Source organism: Gouania willdenowi, chromosome 1 (genome assembly GCF_900634775.1).
Source record: "Gouania willdenowi chromosome 1, fGouWil2.1, whole genome shotgun sequence".
Classification (NCBI taxonomy): Eukaryota; Metazoa; Chordata; class Actinopteri; order Blenniiformes; family Gobiesocidae; genus Gouania; species Gouania willdenowi.
In genome coordinates, this window is record NC_041044.1 from 12,691,218 (window position 1) to 12,712,712 (window position 21,495).

Genomic DNA, 21,495 nt, shown 5'->3' on the forward strand with positions numbered 1-21,495 from the left:
TATAGTTTTAAAGTTTTTCTTTTAGGATTGCTGTCCCATCACAGCCCCCCTGTGCTAGGGGCTGTAATGGGCCGTGGCTGCAGTGGTGCTGTCTTGTGGCCCTCAGCGTTGACGAATAGGTTTTGCTGGACTGGGGGCTCTGTCTCGGTGCCCTGTGGCCATGGTCTATGTCCTGCTCCTGGTGCAGATGGCTCCTTGTAATGTCTCCTTACGTAGATCCTCCACAGTATACCCAGCCATGTATCATTGTCCTTATTTTAATTTGTGTCCGTGTGCGGTGGACGGGGTTTGTACGGGGTGGGTGTATTTTTAACTACAGTCTGTAAAAGTACTTTGAGATGCATTTTATTTGTATGAAAAGTGCTTTTTATGAATAAAGATTGATTGATACACCTTTCTCTTTATCTAAAATTAAGTATGGAAAAAGGGCAACAGCCTCACGAGTCACGACAAGTTGATTGATGCAAACAGGGGAAACAGTACTTAACATGTTTGCAGGGAAGGTAAGGTAGCAGTATTAACAACAGTGGTGACATATTTCAGGATCAATACAAAAAGAATCCTTTTACAGATGAGGACACTGTTGACAATGAGATTAGCCTCTGACTTAATATCAGTACAAGAAAAAAATCTTATAAACAAGGAAAGCAGTTATGATGGGAAAAAAGGCCAGAGAGCAGTAATAAAGGATATACAGTGTTGTGTTTCATATATTTATGGAAGAATGAGATGAAAAATACCATAAATGAAAATTTACAAAAAATATGTTAAAGCTTACAATATAGTGACAGCAGGCAGTCAGAGAGGTTTAGGATTATAGGAAAAGAAGAGTTGAAATTTTGACAGAAAGCTTCCAGAGGCTAATTTCTCTACCCCCTGCGTTCTCTTACCCAGTGTGTAAAAAGCAAAAACCTTTTCATCCATATTAACATGCATCTAGCTTGAAATGATAAAACTCAGGCTTTCGCACTGAAGTGTAACCCATAGATCTTGGCCTGTATTGTGTGGCTGCCTAATTCTGTTTGGTTAGGGAGGGATTGTGTCATCTCTATTGGTGCCATTGCATGGTGTTTTAAATTCAAACAAAAGATGAACAACTTTATTTAAATTTTAAAAAATGCCACACAGCAAAGCAAAAACAAAGTTAATTCCACACACCACTAAATATTGCTGCTGGAGCTGCTTTTTTATCCTTTTGTATCAGCAGGGGATGTACCCAACCTCCAGTGTTGAATACTACAATTGATTCAGCAGAAGTTTGACAGAGAAACACCAATGGCTGCTAGATACTTCTTTTTTATTATTAATATTATTAATATTATTATTGACATTTTTATTGAAATAACGCTGACCAAACATTCCTACAAATACATACCAAACTCTGAAATATGTTACAACAGATTCGGGACAAAGCAAGTCAGAATAGATTAAAACTATATAACAGGAGCTTAATGTTTATGCACGCAGCTGCCATAATTGAACTATAGAGTTGCTAGCACGTCAGTACAGAATGTGGCTAGTGAATGATAAATTCAAATCCATGCAGGCTACATACTGTACAGTAGTCCCTCGTTTATCGTGAGGGTTACGTTCTAAAAATAACCCGCAATAAGCGAAATCCGCGAAGTAGTCAGCTTTATTTTTTACAATTATTATACATGTTTTAAGGATATAAAACCCCTCACCACACACTTTATACACTTTTCTCAGACAGGAATTAATTTGTTTAAACACTCTCTAACTTCAAACCTTCATAGATTTTAAAACATAAACCAGCATTTCAGAGTCACACGGCTAGCGATCAGACATTGATGCCAAACGCATTCAGAGTTTTTGTTGACGATGACGTCACGCAACGCGGACACCGGTCTGTTCACCCATTCAACCATGGAGTAGAAGCTGTGTGTGACCACCTGGAGCTGTATGACACGGCCTTTATAACGGAGACCGTACCAGGAAGGATTTGGCTTGAATGAGAAGCTAAAGGTTCTCCCTGTAGCACTGAGCTAGGATAGCATTAGCCGCTAATCACACCGGCTATTTTCACTGGTGGTTTATGTTTATGAGAGGAGAAAAAGGAGCTCAGCTCCTCGCTTCAGCAGGCAGTGAAACTCACCGAGTTGAATGTGTCGCTCGTGGGTGAACGCAGCATTAGCCAATCAGGACGCAGAACACGACGCTCATTCATACACAGTAAAAAATGCATGCAAAATTGCACTGCAAAAAAAATCTGCGAAACTCCGAGGCTGCGAAAGGTGATATAGCGAGGGACTATTGTATATATTTTTTACCCAACACCAGCCCTCCCATATGGAAGGGTGAGCAAATCTTAATTAGAGGGAAACATATAAAAAAAGAGGGCAGTGTTACACCTTATTGAGGGGGAAAGTAACATGCGAAAGGGATTTAGGGTGGGACAGTGGAAGAAGCTATTTTGGAAGTGTAATGTGATGCTACTATTGTACATATTGTGTTGTGGGGTGTAGTCACTTCTCTTCCTGCACTCGACGAAGGCAGTCACATTCTCTGCTCCCTCTCCCACCTTTATCTGCCCTTGTTGCTGTTTTTGCTTTTGTCTTATCTTGTGAATCTAACATCCCTATTTAAAAACAAAATTATGGAATTGATCAGTTGGTCTCTCAATGCAATTGACCAAATTTTTTCGACAAAAAGAACGGGCAGAGGTGAGCACGCCGGTCTGGACGGAACATAGAGCTGTTTCAATGGTTTGTTTTGAAAAATGCACTTACGGTTTGCAAATGTTAATTATGATTCAGCAAATTGTCCAACATGACAGATAAAATTATGACTGACATTTTAATAACGATTTAAGTTTATTTGCAAATAAAAACAGATGGTGGGTTCAAAGGATTTATCTGTTTTTCCAGCCTCCACTTGTTTTTTTTACCTACTGGGACCTTTTCACCAGCCTCCTTAGGGTGTCTTGCAGTTTTATGAAGCTTTGAATGCTTTCTCTGCCTCACAGTCAGTACAGCTGCCTCAGATAAGTTTTTTTGCTGAAGGTAAATCAATAGCTCAAAAAAGTGTGACCAAACTGTGGTTAGGATTTATATAAGAAATGAGGTGAAAACCATGGCCTCTGTTACTGATGTGCTCTGGCTCATTCAAAGCAAGTCCTTCAAACCCTGTCAACGGAAGCTTGTCATTGCTACTGTGTATGTTACACAACTACTATCCATCCATTTATTTTCTGACCCACATGCTCCTTTTTTCAGGATCGCAGGGTTACACAACTACTACAAACACTTACTTAGTTAAGCCCATAGGAGTTCTGGCTAAAGACACACTATGCAATTGCATAGAACCCTTTATAAGCCACAAGAGGTGCCCAAAGCTGATTCCTCTACCTTTCTGAGTAGCAGTAATATTTTCAGTCGTTGACTGTTTTTTTAAAAACGGTTACAGAAAAATCATGTTAATTGATAATGCAAGATCACACCCCAAATAGTGCTTCCACGCATCTCCGCTCTGATTTTTTGAGAATGACCCCACAAGGTTAGTGACACACTAAGACGATCTTGTGAGGCCTCCGTTACTGCAGCGCTGAAAGCTCACACTAACAGAGTTAGATAAGATAATTATGATTTTCATTACACAAATTACTCTCAAAGATACCGTGAAGCAGCTAACTGTATGAATTTCTTCTGCGAAAGGAGTCCTTATTTAAACTGACCACTATTTGGTTATGGACAGAATTCCTTATAACATCTATTTACAACAGCAGTCATAGTCCGGTGTTGTGACAAATTCAGTGCCCCGACAAAATTATGATTTCTGAAAACCCAGAACTGGATCCTGTAGAGCAGCAGTTCCCAAACTTTTCACAGTCCCGTACCCTTTCAGACATTTAACCTGAAGCCATGCACCCCCTACTCCTGCACAAAAAACATTATAATGCAATGTCATATACAATGTAGCTCTGCAATGAAATTTCTCCCTGAATTCTACCTATACTGTTGATGAATATATAGTATATATAATAATATCATATAAAAATAAAGTAAAAAATAATAATATTAAGCACACAAAAAAACAACTTTTTCAGAATTATAACTTGTTTGCGTCATTTAATAAATTAGCCTACTGGCATTTAGTGATAAACCAATTTTTTTTTGTAAAATGAATGTACAAAACATTTACTGAGTCAACATGTAGCAGCAATTCAGCATATGCATCACCCTGAAACTGTGAAATACAACTCACTACAACTTTAATGAGAAGGGTGAGGTTGAGAGCACGCACAGAACTCCATAATGTTTGACTGAATTTCATATTTGTGCTTTTTTGATGAGATTGTTTATCTGTCTGAGGCTGCATGAGGGGGCTCTGCATGTGTAATATGTGGAAGTAATACATGACTTCTGGTCGATTTATATTCTAGTTTCCAATGTTGATGCACTGTTTTTTAATTTCAATTCACATACCCCCTATGACAATTTGTGTACCCCTGGGGGTACCTGTACCCCACTTTGGGAACCTAGGCTGTAGAGGAAAAGTTATATGCTTTCATCTGCTTGATGTGTGATGGCACAGTGTGTATTCTCTGTTCAGTTCATTCGGACTGAATATTAATTAAAAACAAAAGAAAATTAAATCAAAATTAAATGTCATTATCACTTAGAAAATGAATGTCAGGTAAAAATAGATTATGAACAGAATGAAGGAGGTCAATGGGCCAACCACACATGTGGCCATCAAACCCAGCGTTCCACCTCTAAACCAAAAAAAAGTATTACACACTAAATCCACATCAAAATATACACCAAAGGAATAAAACATTGCATGAGTTAAACTACTACCATAAGCCGTGGCTAGTGTTTTTGAGTCCTAATTGTGTCAAAATTGTTGGTCCCCAAAGTGTGTGGTATTAACCAGCTATACAGTGAATGATTGATACCAATCAGTCAGCAGTTTGTGGATCATTTCATAGATTAGACATCTCTCTATCTAGTTTGTCAAACTGGTGGCCCCTAACAGCAGGTAGGATAAAAACCACTAAGGTTAAATTTCAGTCAAAAATAAGGTTGGATGGATGGATGGATGGATGGATGGATGGATGGATGGAGCCTGATTTAATACACTAACCTACCACTAAGGTCTGCCGTATCCCTCCTTTAAAAATGCAATCCATCTATTTAAACTTTTCTTCATTTGAGGAACAGCTACTCTGTTCTGCAATCAGAGTAGCGTATTATAACGGCCCAATTTTACATTCCTCTTAAGAGTGTCTACTGAACTGCTCCTTTCATTTTTTTTTTATGATTTCATTTTTAAAAAAACGCATCTTAGTTGATTAAAAAGGGAGCCACAGGAGGTGCCACTCAAATCTTGAGTGGGATATATAAGATTTAATCAAGCTTGCTAAACCAAGAAAGGAGACAAACTCTAATAAATCTATTTTAGCCGGACAGTGTTCATGTCCTCCAGTACGTGATTGGTATTGATTTTCTTTAAGGTGCAAACAATATGGTTAAGTTTTTAATGGGTGTTTCTAAATGCTGTTTAATGCCTTGAGTGTTACACTGTTTTGCTTTGGCTCCGCGGACCTGAGGGTGATTAGCAGCATGGTGTCTCATCAGTTTGTGTGATGTGCCACCTTTGCCTTGCACACTGGAAGCTGCCCGAGGGTAGATTAGATCTAGCCACGTGGCTCCTTTTTTTGTGTTGTTTTTATGCTTTGAACTTTGACAGCTACTTTGGCACCCTGTTTCCTGACTCTTTTATTCAATAAGGTATATCAGAGTAGAACAGGCTGTCTCTGTGTTTGGCTCAAATTATTGAAGTACCAAGATTCTCTTAAGTGCAGAGACACATTTTCTCTCAGACCAAAGTTATCTAACATCTGAACGTTCTACATGATGAGATATTTTCCTTTGAGACTTCTGTCACCTCCCTTCCCATCTATTAGAGACCAAACTAAATTTCATAATTCTCTTGCTCCAGGGACAGCAGAACAAAAGAGAAATTATCTTTTTGGTTGAACTTTCATTCTGTTCTTATTAGTGTCATATTTTACAAATGATCTGAAAGAATGAATTTAAAGTAGACCCATGAAAATCAAGAATGGCTTCACTCTGAAGTCCAAGGTCAAGGTCTCAAACAGTAAGTGTAGCCGAAGCTCATTATAATAATAATGTGTAAATGTCCTTGTAATGAGAAGGATTACTACAATGGCTTTAAATGCTTTTGCTCACAGGTTTCAGGTCTTTTATGCTGTGAACAGAATATTCTACAGTACAACCAATATTTTAGAGCCACCCAAAAATAGACTCATCAGAGAAGAATTAAATAGAATTGAATAGATTAAAATATTGTTATTTCCATTTGACTGTATACAACATGCCATCCTTTATGTAGCTATAACAATACATATAGTAAAATATATACGTGTTGGTGTCTCTAATGTGCTTGAATATAATGTAGTATATAATAAAAGATAAGCAAGACAATCTTAAATCATAAGCTGTTGATTTATACACAATATTTTTTGGCACAAAAGACAGTTTAACATCACATCTTGTGTTTAATGAATCATTTATTGACATACAGAGGAGTGTTGTTTTCCTTAAAATCTATTTTTTTTTTCACGTTTCAATTTTAGATGTTTAATAATAAAGAGAGGTTATTAGGGCTGCAGCACATTTAGTTAATGAAGTGAAATAGATTGTAGCAGTTCATGGATTATTAATCTCTGAATGTAGGTTGGTGAACTAGGGCCCCCAAACAGCAACTCCCATAGGGCCCCCACAAAGCCAGAAATATGGTTTAAAATAAACACGATGTTTTGGCCAGGAGATCATATGTTGTATTGTCAATGAATAGAAAAATATTTTTGAATTTCCTTCTTTATTAATGAATTATTTTAGCTAATGATTTATTTATTTATTTATTTATTTATTTATTTTTGCTGAGCTGTGTTCCAATAACTCATTGTCTACGTGTAGTGAAACAAGGAAATGGTGTTTCATACAGCGAAAGCAACTCAGGGGGATTTAATCTTAAAAGGAAATTGGCTCTCACCAAACAAATGCAATACATTTTAATTATGAAGAGAATATTATTTGTTTTTAATTCTGAGTTTATCAGTTTAACTTGGTAGGCTACTAATTCATTTTTTATTGTTTATTCGAACGGCCATCTCAATCATGATCATTTTGAACAAACTTCCTTACACTGTTATTCTGAAGAACACACAAGAGATACAGTGTATGAAGTTTCCAAGACACATACTGTACATGTGCTTACAAGCTTTGAGCATTTTTTTACAAAGACTTTGACTCTTTAAATGGCAACAATGTAATGAAAATGAATTATTTTGGAGAACATATTTTACCTTGTTTTGTTGAGTTTAAAACAAGAAAATCAAATTGAGAAAAAACTTTAACGTGGTTATGTGGAATCAAGTTTTATTTTCTGGTAATCATAAAACAAACATTTAACCAAACCGTAAGATAAGAGCCTTCTATCTTTACAATGATAAATGGTGTGTTTCAAGGCTTAATCCTCAGATCACTGCTCATTTTTAGGAAAGGATTTTGTCAGTGATTCATTATTTTGCAGATGGAACACTAATTATTGCTCATAACCCACACATACATTTTTTTAAAGCCTCTTCACAACTGTTATAAAACAAGCTGTGTACATTTGATGTTTTAGCTTTAAATTCAACTATGTGTTTACCTGGGATGTGGTCACTTGTGGCTAAAGCTAAGCATAACTTTAATAGGTAAGTGATTACTAAGCTCTTTTGTATAGGGACGTCCTGCGTGATGTCACAGCATCTGGAGCAGCCATCTTGACGGATTAGAAAATGCTAAACCACTGGTGATACAACAGCTCATCGCGTAATATTCCTGTCATGCCGGAGCAATGTTGTGCAGTTGGATCCGATCAGATACGTGATCATACAAAAGGAATATCTATATACTGTATGGCAGCGTTTGGCTTCCAACTCAACACAAGTGGCTTTGCAGTCTTCATTTTGGATCAGGTAAGTGGTCCCCTCGAAGGCTAATGAATGATTTCTCTGAGTTTGGGATTTAATGTTGTAAATTTACTGTTACCATAAAAATCTGCAATGTTTGTGTCCACTACCAAGCATTCAACAAAACGTAAGCTTGTCTTTAGCCGGACACATCAGGATCCCAATTTTCCGAATTAAAAAAAAAAAAAAAATGTTTTGCTTTAAACATAAAATCAATTGATGATCCAACATTTAGCTGTTGCCCTTTATGATTGACTTCTTTTTTTACAAGTTATTTTTTGTAGCAGTGAAAAAAACCTACCAACATTAGCTAGAAACAGTATAAAGAGTAGAGAAGAGAGCCGTGGAACAGCTCAGTTAGCTACAGAGTCTCTACTGGTAAATGCTGGCCTCTAGCTAACACACTGTAGCCTAATGTCAAATCGTTTTAATGTGAACGTTAACTCCAGGATTTTACCTTTTAAAACTTCCATTACTATATTATGGAAAAAGCCTGCCATTAAATGCACCATGCTTAGCAACAGGCCACACATTTAATGCCTGTAAAAATAACTTGTGGTTTGTCATATGGATCTATAACTCTGTAGGAGACCACGACTGTGACTTATCACATATACTATGGCACACTTTTTTACCACAGAAACAGTCAAATTTAACCATTTGTCCTTGAGGTGTATTGACTGCTTAATATGATATTCATTTATGCTATATACCTTTTCACTTAAAAGCTGAGTATAGGCCTTCAACATTTGGCTTTAAACATATGGGGTTTGCAATCCGAGCCAGTTATTTCTGTAGCTCTGCTGTTGGGATGTTTATTGCTTGTCAATTGTGGAATTTGCCTATTCTTGTGCTTTTCTGCTGTGCATGGGGTTTTATCACCGTATTGAACATTTGTTGCCTTCCTTCTTTGCCTTAAAAGGGACATATCATGCTAAATCCACTTTTTTTAGCCCTTAAATGTATTTTGTTGTATATTTAGAGTGTTTAGAAGTACAGAAAAGTTCAAATTAGTCTCTTCAGGTGCTCCGTAGATATCTTTATATTCTGTTTTGCTCATATTTTTCAATCTGTTTCGATTTTTCTATTCTCTATTACGTTTTTTTGAACTATTACATCACAGTATTTGCAGCGGAACTGCCAAATTAGGACATCAACTCCAGGCCCAACACTTCGAGCAATCCACCATTTTTATTTGTCGCTGCGATTTTGTAGTCCAAGCTCAAGGATGCCGAAGTTACTAGAGGATAAGTCAAAATGTTCGGTTGTTGGATGTAGTAACCCACACGCTTCATTACACCGTCTCCCAGCATCAGAACCTTTTCAAAGTAACTGGTTGAGTTTTATTTTTTATGGAAATGTACCCACATCTGTGGGCAAGGTCAATTTTGTGTGCGCGAAGCACTTCAAGGATGACTGCTTCAACAACCTCCACCAGTATGAAGAAGGATTTGCCGAAAGACTTTGTCTGATTGAGGGTTCAATTCCTTCTATCTTTGGAGACGACGAACAGAGCACTTCGGTAAGCTGTAAATAACGCTAAAAAGTGTGATGATAAGACGTCCCTGTCATTGTTTGTTAGCATTAGCAGTTGCTTAGCAGTTTGCCACCGTCTTCAGACTTCATATGTTAGCACTGTGTGCTCGTTTTAGATCCTTGATGATATGGCCTATGTGATTTAATTTAAGTCTAAAGCTTTTCATTAGTCATTTCATTTTGACGTTTTTGTCTCCGAAAAGACTGTATAAAATGCATTTTGTGACGTTAGCTTGGCGCTAGCGTTAGCTCAGTGCTTGTGTTAGCTCACTTGTTAGGGTTCTGCAGGTTCATCATCTTCATTTTCATCTCGCTCCGTTGTTGACATTTTGTAAATCACCTGTGAATAAAAGTTTATGCGCCGCTACATAACCGTATCTCTTCTATCAAACTACAAAAATGGCCGAACAGGGTGGAGTTGAACTGAATGTCACCTCTGCAACCTGGAGAGGGGGCGGGGTATGAAGTGTCTCATTTGCATTTAAAGAGGCAAAAACCAAAACTAGTTGCTCTCAGAAGCACATCAGAAAAGGGTAGTAGAATTAGAGCAATAGAATAGAAAAGTAGTGGGAGAGAAAAGGGGGCCTGTGGAGCTATAATAATGAGGAATTCAGACCCAAGCATTGCAGTTCCGCTTTATATAGACCACAACTGTATGATTTATATGTAAAAAGGAAGGATTTAAAACCATGATATGTCCCCTTCAAAAGCTAAGGCTCGGGGTCCACCTGTTTTGTTTCAAATTTCTCGTCAGTCCATATATGTGATAACCGAGCTGGATTTCTTCAGAGGATGATTTGACCCCGTTTGCTCTCATTGAACTCTTGTTTTTGCCTCAGAACATGATTTGACCTCCCTTGTTCCCCCAGGGATTCTGTCTCTGCCCTGGTTTTTGATTCTGCTTGTTTTAATAAACTATATAAACTGAATAAAACAATTTTGCAAGTAAGCTTCAATGGAGACTTTTTTTCCACACTACACCTCTTTTTTATCATCCACATCATCACCTGGGGAGACACGACACCCCCCTCCCTCCTTTCTCTGCCACAGACAAAGAACAAGGGGCCTACAGGAATTTACAACCTCTTTGTTTTTGCCCCCTGCTTTTTCAAGAACTGAGGTAGGAACCCCCTTTCCTCTGCTTCTCTCCAAGAATTGACAATAAGCATTCTAAAAGTGGACAGATTTTTGATACAATATTGAAATGTATTTTTTGACACTGTCATTAACTCTTTATTCACAAGAAACCTGGAATTCTTAGATAAGGTTACATACAGGTACATCTCAAAAAATGAGAATATCATGAAAATGTTCAATATTTTCTGTCACTCATTTCAGAAAGTCAAACCCATATATGATATAGGCTCATGACACATGAAGTGAAATATACAGATAATTTTCCGAGACACTGAATTTTCAGTTTTCATTATCTGTAAGCCATAATCATCAAAATTTCAAGAAATAAAGGCTTGAAGTATTCCACTTTATGTGTCATGAGCCTATATCATATCTGGGTTTGACTTTTTGAAATTAGTGACAAAAAATATTTTCATGATATTCTAATTTTTTTAGATGTACCTAAAGTTACAGTTTCTTAATGGATATCTCCCAGTAAATATTGCAAGCTATATATCATGCATATTGTCACACTGACCAGAAAAATATGATTTTTGCTCTCATCTTGCTTTGAAGGTTATAATATAACTGTGTTCTGAGTTATTTTCACATTTCTTTTTCCAAATAAGTTTTTTTCATCCACTCAGAACACACCCACGAACAACCCACAAGCCCACAAGTCACCCAAAAAAAAGCTAAGATTGACTGCCGTAAAAACCGTCCAATAGGAACGCTTAAACCACAATAAAACCCACCGCCAAATCCAAAATCTTGGGATTTGAATGGTGCGGGTTGCTGAGTGTGATGTACTTTTACATTTTCTTTGTAACCTCACATTGTTTTGTTTTATTAGACTTTAACTAAGCTTGCACATTCCAGAGAGGATAACCTCCGGTCTGAAGTCGACAAGAGAGCAAAGCACGCTGAAGCCGGTAGAAGTCCACATAAGGTCAGTTTTCAACCATTGGTGAAGATCGCTGTGAAACCAGCCGTGAAACCAGCAAAAGGCCGACCAAGTCCAAAATCGGACACGTCGGACACACTCTGTGGTCCAGAACCGCGCCTTACGGACTACAGACTCTTTCATCAGAACTTGAGGTACTCTGGATCTCAAATCCCAATTGGACCTTAAAGTACTTACAGTCACATAGTTCTCATCAGATCTGATATCATCTTAGTTCTCTTTGTCTTTCTCTCACACATAAGCACACACACACACACACATACGCACATCACACACAGACATACGCATACCACACACAGACACACAATTAAACCACATTTCATTTCTTTTTTCTTCCTTCTACTAAGCTTTTTACTTTTACATTTTTATATACTTGAGCATTTATCCTTAGCTTAGTGACCGTAGCGCTCTTTTAGTTAATGTGTAAATACTGTAGGTTTAACTGTTTGATTAATAAATGTTTATATTTACTATTTGTCTGTGATTTATGCAATATAATAAGGTTTGTTATTGGAAAGTACACAGTTTGACAAGAATTCACACCCTGAATGACAAGGTATTCATAACTACTTAAGTGACCTAAGACACTTTAAACTCTATCTTAGTTGGCACCTCATTTAAATTCATGTAATATAAACGAATTCAATCCAGAAAATAGTGTTCTATAAGAATTCAGGGAAGCCCTGCACCTGCCTCCATTTTCTTACTTGCCTGTCCCCAACATTATGCCATGCACAAAGACATGATTTGGCCAACGCTTATGATTATACTAGACAATCAAAGCTGCATCATAAAACCTTAGAGCAGGGTAATGGTGATATTAAAAGGCAGTGGTTAGCTTTTACCAACTTTCTCATCTTAGGCTTGTTTGGACTCCATGACATCAGTTACACTGATATGACACGTCTTTGTAATTGTGTAGTAAATTGGTTGGTGATAAGTATCAGGCTACCAGTTCATTTCATCTGAGCTTTGGCTCACCAACAGGAAAGAGTCAAGAGGCCTTAATGCCTAAATGACATAAAGAGCTCCAACTCTTACCAAAAGTTACTATTTAGGATATATTAATCAGTTCTTCAAACTAAATCAGTATAGGAGCCTGAATTTTTATTATGAGGACGTTTGCTCCTTAAATCACATGCACATATGTACTGGTTTGAGTTTGTGAGTTCAGAGGTTGTTAAATCTTTTAGATTCAGCATTGCACTGGAGGATAAAGCAATGTGATGTTTTCTATTGTCAAGGCAATGAAGACAAAGGGCATTACAAACCATTAAAGGAGTCTATATTTATGTCCTGCAGACTGTGTTAAGCGATTGAAACAGCTGAGACTACACCTTTTTGAATGCAAAAGCACATTCTTGCAATCGTTTTCTCATATTGAATGGTTTCTTTATTGTTCACGGCTTTAAAAAAAAAAAAAAAAAAGATGGCTGCTTCCTCCACACACCCCGACTGTAAAACCCTTTTATTCAAATGTTGTTTTATTCCCATGCTTTTGAGATGAAACAAGTAGGCTGACATGCATAAAGAAAAAAAAAAACCACACCAGGTACTTTTATCCTCAGGACAAACAATGGCTTCTGTCGGGGATTGCATCGTGTGTCTCTGTGTGACACCCTGAGGACAACTGGGAGAAAGCCTCAACCTGCCAATCCTTAGTATGATGTGCAGATTTCATAGGCTTGTCATGTTTGATGTTTCATCCCCTACCCGGGAGTAGGTTTTTGTTGTATTGTCTCTGTGCGTCCCACTGTTCCAGAAAGCATCTCTGTCCATGATAATGATGTCTCTCTTATCTGCTGACAGACCATATATTTTGTCCCCTGAATGCCTTCGCAGCGGTAACACATCTATTTCTGTGGGCTTCATTTTTAAAGGCAATGATCCAGAGTGTCTCCTGGTTGGCAGAAAACTTGCCCTCTGTAAAGAGCATTGAAATGTGTTAATCTGGCTGGGTAGGAGCGAGCTGCCACACACGCTGGGACTGGACTGATACCAACCTGAGATACTGTGGTCTGATCCTGCTCGGCTCTCTGAACCCTTGTTCTTCGTCTGCCCAAGCCCTTGGCCTGTAGCCAAGCTCAGCAGTCTTGGGATCGTGACCATGGATGTTGACACAGCCACAGCAGCAGCAATGTGGTGGTGCTCAGCAGAAACCACTTTGGAGTCCATAATCACTGCGGTAGCAGACGTCACTGCAGCTGAGCTGGAGAACGAGGAGGAGCTAAAGAAGGCGGCCACTTTCTGGTAGTATCTCGTTCGTATGACCTTTGCTGAGCGGTAGAGATCCCCAATGAAACAGTAACAAATGGGGTTTAGGCTGGAATTAGTCAATCCAAGCCATTGGGCAAACGGTCGAGTTTGCAGGAGCCAAGATGATGGTCTTTGTTCACAGTCAATCCAAAGATCAGCCACGTAGAGCGGCAGCCAGGACACAGCAAACAGCAGCACTAGGCAAACCACCATCTTGGCGATCTTCTGGCGTGTCTTTAGGCGTGAGCTGTGAAGAGCTTGACTGCGAGGATCAAGATCCGCAAAAGTGGATTTCCTTCCTCCCCAAAGCCGTCTGCCTGTCAGGAAGCCTATGGTGAGGTTAAAGGTCACTGGCAAACAGTAAAGCATCACGAACAGCAGAACGTTGTATCTGTGAAAGAACAGGACAATTAATAATGAGCATTTCTGTTTCTTTTGAAAAATAATCAGTCATGTAGATCAGCACAATGATAATATAAAGGAAAAATCATTTTCTTAAAGGGATATTTTGGTAAAATAGATTAATGTTTTTCAAAGCACAAGGTTTTTCAGTAGTGACTTACAGATAAAAATATTATGTTTAAGAGATTTATTTAGTTTCTGATGTCTTCCCAGTAGTTTCACCACCTGATAGCGATTTTAGTTTAACTTTTCTTTTTAAGGTTCCATGTTGAGATATCTTTTGTTCTGGTATAGATTCAAACCCCTCTTTCAATTCAATGAATAAGAAAGATAAATTAATATTTTCCTCTGATAGTGGAACTTGAAGGCAGATCAGTGGAGCACCTTAACTTTATACCACATAACTCAAATAAAACAAATCTATCTGTTCTTCATTAAATGTTGTTTATCTAATTGCATATATTATAGCTCAGATAATAAAAACTATATTGAAATCCTTTTCTAAATAAAAATAACAATCCCCTTTTCTTTACATTTACCTTTGAGCAAAGTGTCATATGATGATTTTACTTCAGGACTATTAATATACAAAAGCCCTCAAAGATAATGACACCTCTTTAATCCCAAAAAAGTGCAACACTAACTAGCAGCATATAATTCCTAAACCTGAAGTGCAAAAATACATCTTTAAAGTTTTGGACAAAAGTATCAATAAAGAAATATTCTAAGTGTTAATAAAGAGAAACAATCCTCTCTTCATACATACTGGTAGAGGTAAGGCACATCTGTAGCTGCAGCAGTCAATTGTCTGACATTACCATTATCCACAACCAAATTCTTTATTATTCAAATCCATATGAGGCAACTTTAGTAAGTTTTGTCTAAAAGCACATATGGTGAGACACACAAGCCTGAGTTATATTTTGTCTCAATGAAGCATAACTAAGAGGAAAACCATCTGCTTTATGCAACTAATGCCAACACAGGGCCCTTCTTTGAGCTGAACTGTCAGTATATTTTGAGACTTGGGGCTTACTGTTTACAAGAAAGGAACCAATACCATTATTTGACAGTTATTCCAGCAGGATTCCACTGGCTGGGCTTTTCCCATGCAGTTTTATACCATTAATTCCTACGGACCTCAGTGGATTTCTTTCAGTTTAATTTGAGTGTCTAATTTGAGTGTGACTGTCACAAACATATCATGATCTTCGGGCTCTCGGTGTGTTGCACTATGATTTGCACATTTTGTTTGTCAAGCATGTTTTTATGACATTGTTGGAATTGGTCCTGTACACAGATCTCTGTTAAGACTATCCTAACATGTCATCAAATGTCTTTGTTTGGCCACCTTGATTAAAAAAAAAAAAAAAAAGTTCAAGTTTAGGCACTATGTAAGAGACGACATGTATTTTTTTGGGGAAGATCAAGGCCTTCCAGGCCTTGCCTGGCCTTGGAACATGTCTTATCCACTGAGGCTATCAAAAAGGGGTAACACTTCTTGTATAGTGCCATTCTAATGTCTTGTGATTCAGTTAGCAACAAGAAGATGCTTCATTTAGGGTGACAAAAGCTAGCTTTGTAATGAGAATCACACTAAGCTCATCATTACTCCTTAATGTGACAGGCTGCATTGTCTAGCAACTTTGGATATTTGAGTTTGACATTATTATTATTATTATATTTTTCAACAGAGAACATAATAGAAACAAGGTTCACAGACAAAAAAGCTAAAATGGCACAATAAAAAAAGTGATGAAGTACAGAAATTCTGAGCTACTTGTCAGCCTATAATGAAACTATGATGAACTATGAACATTTTTATTAGTTTGAATGCAAATTTGAACCCTGTATCTTATTACCTCATGCTCAAACCCTGCGATTTCCTGTGATCATGAAAAACGGACGGGAAATATGAATTTCCCTTTCTGAAACGGGAAAAAAATTATAATCTGAAATGGAAGAAGCATTCTGAACTGTTTCTTCCTCTCTCTCTCTCCCTCTCTCTCTCTCTCTCTCTCTCTCTCTCTCTCTCTCTCTCTCTCTCTCTCTTGCTCCCTTCCTGATCTAGTGGCCTACTCAAAGTCCTGACCTCAATCAAAATTTCTGAAATGTGTTTTAAGGTGTTTTGATGGACACATTGTTCAGATTAATAGGGGTCAGGCAGTAATAAGATGCCTGGAACCTATTATTAACCTGCATGTTCTTCTTCTTCCTAGGAAATAATACATCCCATCAACAAATTTTGCACTAAAGTCCAGGCCCATGCCAGATTGTCTCAAGTACAATAACAGGTCAGTCATCCTAAAGCTGCTGCTACAGCAAACCTCTAAAGCAGTAATTATTAACCGGTGTTCGGTGAGTCATTCTCAGGGATTTGGCAGGGGCAGGTCTGGATTGGCTAAACAAGGGACTGGGTCAATTCCTTGTGGGCCGGTCGGATGTTTTAGCCACGAGGGCCAGTGTTCAGTCATGGCACTGGGTTATTCATGTATCCCCAACCGCTGTCAATGGGCCGCCTCCACCTCCACCTTCCTTTTTTTGCAGGAGCACCCCAACATAACACATCCGTGCACTCTGTTAGTAGATGTAGGAATGAGGGGTGCACGCAGTTCAGTAAAAAACACTGCTCTAAAGTTCAATATTTCTATAATCAACCATATGTGCTACAGATTTGCTTTTTCCCCAAAATGTAGCCCCAATACTGAATAAACCGTACTGTAACTGTAAAACTTGTATATAAAACCTCCCCCGACAATTTTTGTTCAATTAACACCAAACTTGCTACAAGACATTTTCAGATTGTTCTATCCAAACGATCCACACATTACTGGTTTTGTGAAAAATTCACCCTACAGTGCATCAAAATGTTTAACCAGAAATGGTAATGTAAACATATACTTGCAAATATTTGCTGAATACAGTACATTGTTAATGTTCATCAAAAAATAATCCAATTTGGAGTACCGGTAGATGATGTGTGGAAAAACGTAATTTTGTACAGCATTTAGCATTTTTTTTATTGCGAACAATACAAAAACAATTGCATTTTCAAACTAACCAAACCAATATATGTGACGGGCCATTCGAGAAACGGGAACATGTCGGCCAGGGGGCGTTTTCAGCTATTTACAGATTGTGAAAGTATGGATTACATACACACATAAGAATTTAATAATATTTGAAGAAGTAACGGCAGTACTCTCTAACACAAGGGAGAAAACGGTCCTCAAAAATCCACCTCAGAGCAGCCATCTTAAGGGGCTGAAATATGGGCTGTGTATTTGCAATACTTTGCATTAACCTGATCCTCCAGCAATGATTGTGAATAGCTGTTTTAACCATTTTAATGGGATTTATCCACAAATATCTTTACGTTCAATATATAGGTGAACTGAAGTGCAGCGCAAGCATTCAGAAACAGTTTCACCTACAGGAGCCGCTTGTATTGTCTTTTTCTGAATTTTTCTGAAATTCGTACGGATGCCCAATATCCTGCGTGGCCATTGTTCACAAAGTGATAAAGTATAGCTCCTTTCCAATAATTCAAATGCACCGAAGATCAATAGTTTCAATGCATGTGAAGGAGGTGCAGTAGTGTTGTGATGACACCACAGACAGCGTGCTGAAGGGGCATGTCAGAACAGGTAGGAGCTTCTTAAAGAAACAGAAGCCTATTTCAAGATGTTTGATACAGCCATGATGCGAAAGCAAATTTATTCAAGGCAGTTATTTTAATTTACTGTATTTACAGACCAACATAAGGTTGCATCATCATTGTAGTGCACTATAGAATGGCACTGTGTGCCAATTGATACCCTCATGTGTTTCGATTAGTTTGACAAAAGAAGCAAAAATGGATGCTGATGAGGTGAAATGAAGGCTGGCCTCTCCACATTTCAGACTGAAAACACATGAACCTTTAGTCCAGTGATTATTTTTACATCACCCATCAGATGTGAAACATGGGGTGGTGCAAGTTTCTTCATTATCTAATTCCTATTGGGCCGGCTCGCCACTCATCATTGGCTAGCAGGGTGTTGCCAGCGGACATCTGCTTACTTTAACTAGTCAGGAAAAAAATGGACAGGAGAGAAAAAAAGCAGTTGAGGGGCAAAAAATAGGCAAGAAAGAGGAAGCAGGTGGTATGTAATGGCAAAAGGTTGCTTAAATGAGCAAAATGTGGCAAACAATACTAAAAAAAGGCAAAAATGTGGAACAAAATGTAGGAGGAAAAAAGAAACAGTATTTATTGGAAAGGAAATGAATTTATTTGGCATAAGGTAGTCTATTTGGATGAAAAGTGGCAAAAAAAAAAAAAAGGTTAAAGAAGGGACAAAAATGGGCTAAAAGTGACAAAAGGAACTTGCAAAAATGGACAAAATAATAGGAAAAAGGGATATCTATTGGCAAAAGGTAGCCAAAATTTAAAAAAAGGGGCTAAAATGTTGAAAATTGACAAAAAGGGGACAAAGGAAGTTGCAAAATAGCCAAAAAAAAACGGAGAACCCAGAGGCTGAAGTGTGGACAGAAAGTGTGTTCTCCCTGGAGAAAAGGAGGGAGTACTTCTGAGCTCATTGATCAAACTCCTTCATTATTCATGGCTGTGATTCACTAAGATTAATCTGCCTGAGTGAAGAGGTGGAAAGGGAGCCGGCATGTTCCACAGAAAAAGTTCATTCAGCATCTCACAAGGACCAACACAAGCATCGGCTGTAAGCCTGACTCACGGGGCGGATTCACTAAAGGTTTAGGGGTATTAAAACGTGTGCAAACGTCACTCCATGCGTTAATAAGCTGTTCAAACCCAAGGGAATCAGGAGTAAGCTGATGCTGCACGTCGCAATACGCTCTCAATCCATTTAACGTGTTTCCCTCTAATGAATATGCATAGTAGGTGGAGCTCACAAGGGGAGCTCGGAGGAGGACATTCAAATAAATTATTGAAGTGGGCGCAATGCAATTCATCAAATCTGGAACTGTTTGCAGTGATTGTTTTAGCACAGGAAAATAGTATGACTGACAAGCAGGTGCAAACCACAGCGGAGATGGGGAAAAAAGGCTCCAGTTAACCTTTCTAGTACAACAAAATAATTCAAATAAAACAATAGTCAATAGTAGCAGCCATTGAATGAGACAATAAAACTTCAGTAAAGTGTGTGAGGGAGAGAACAAGCTTCACACCCGTGGCGGAGCGTGTGTGGAGTCTGGTGATGTTGCGGTGGAGAGAGCATGCTTTGCACACTATGGACGCACCGCTTCAGTGTAGTTTTGACCGTCTAACTCTGGTGTCACATTGATGGAAGGAGCATCAGGCCAGAATCAGCTGATCAGATGTGTAACAGTGATGGCACAATGTTCACATATGAGAGTGTGGTGACACAGTGCTACTCAGGCAGTCAGACCTGCTGGATGATGGTCAGTAGATCATCTTCAAATGGTGCTGACTGATGGACTGATAGGACGGGTTCTGTCCAAATCTGCCTGATCAGAGCAAAGTTACAGGACCTGATGGAGCAGCCACATTAAATTAAGGGGAAAAAATATCATTAGGTTTTAAAGTTGTTGTTATTGTTGTTGTTGTGTTTTTTTTTTGTTTTTTTTTTAAAACACTTTTATTTGTTTATTTAGTTTTCTACATTATTAAATGTTTGTGCAGCAGACAGAGAAGTCCATCTGTCTCCAATTGAACTTCCTCAAATGTCATTGTGGGCTTCTGCACTCACGTCTCCACATTGAACGAGCAAATTGCTCATTTAAACAGGTGAGGTGAGGAAAATGCGTCACCAAAGGATTTAGGGACACAACTGGTTTACCACCCTTTATTTCAGATCTTAGTGAATCTGCCCCTCGGTGCGCTAAGATATGTTCGCAGTGCAGCGTGGGGTGTTGGGGTTGGTGTGCTTGCGTTGGGTTTCCTGCGCATCTTGACTTAGCGTGACTTGGCTACAAAGCCCGGGGACCAGTGCCTCCCTGGAGCACGTTTATACTTGGAATGATGAGTCAAACAATAATAACACCTTCCTGTTTTTTTTTTTTCATCTCATTCACCTCTGCAGCCAGGCAGCACTATGAGTTTTTACAGAGGCTGCGGCAGCATAAAGCTCACAGCTAGGCCTACCTGCCTGTCAAACGCAAAAGTGTGTTTTACATGTGGTAAACTTAATAAAAATTTCATTTTTAATCTGTGAATATTGGCTGAGAGGAGAATCTTTGCTTAAATACTGGAGGCTGACACAGCTGAGCAAACGCAAACAGACACACACATTACGAGCCCTCTGTAGTAAAACCACAGATGTTTAACCCTTAGGGGCCCAACCCCTCCCCTCTGTGCCCATCATTAAACAGACGTAAAATAAAAACTAGAGCAGCTAGAATGCTCATTCTTTTTGCTACTGAAAGCTAAGATGCTTGCCTCCATCTTACGTTCCAAAATTATGCTCGTGACATCATTACGTAAACACTACGTGCATTGCAAAATCCACAACTTTCCGCACCAGCTCCGAGTAGCCTTAAAAGGTTGTTGTAGTGGTGTAGAAGCAAAACCAAATGGAAAGAACCTATCAGCCTTAATTTCTCATCCTGTGCACGCCATCCTCTGTCCCTCCCTCCATCCTGCGCGCACACACCAAAATGTGCAGGGATGGCTGAGTCAGCTCTCGTGCCGCCTGCCTATGTGCATTCAAGCTTTTCAGGGCGTGGTTTTGGATGGAACCCTGATGGGAGCATTGAAGGCGGGTTGAGCCTAAAATACCAAAATCCCTGAAAGTAGCTGCTGTGAAACCTCTGTTAAAAAAGAGAACACTGGATGCCTCTATACTGGCTAACTATAGACCAATCAGCAACCTTCCATTCATAGCCAAGATCATTGAGAAGGTTGTCTTCATCCAACTGAATCAATACTTAACATTCAACAAAATATTTGATAAATTTCAGTCAGGCTTTTGTTTTTATCACAGCACAGAAACTGCTCTTATCAAAGTGATCAATGACATAAGGTTGAACACTGATTCAGGAAAAGTATCTGTTCTCATTCTATTGGACCTAAGTGCTGCATTTGAAACTGTGGACCAGTGGTCGCCAACCCGTCGATCGCGATCAACTGGTCGATCTTTGAAACATTCTCTGTCGATCGCTTCTCTGGTGTATGAAAGTGTGTGATTGATGAGACACCTCATCCACACAGTTGCTCTGGTCAGAGAGCACACAGCCACAG

General features: G+C 38.7%; 1 protein-coding gene across 1 annotated transcript in view; it reads right to left on the reverse strand.

The window, feature by feature from the left end:
* Positions 1 to 21,495, reverse strand: part of LOC114465192 (neuropeptide FF receptor 2-like) — a 38,235-nt gene that overhangs the window by 10,539 nt on the left and 6,201 nt on the right. Inside the window, exon 2 of the mRNA XM_028450070.1 lies at positions 13,335 to 14,268. Coding sequence (XP_028305871.1) covers positions 13,335 to 14,268 — 934 coding nt within the window. The remainder of the gene's footprint in view (positions 1 to 13,334; positions 14,269 to 21,495) is intronic.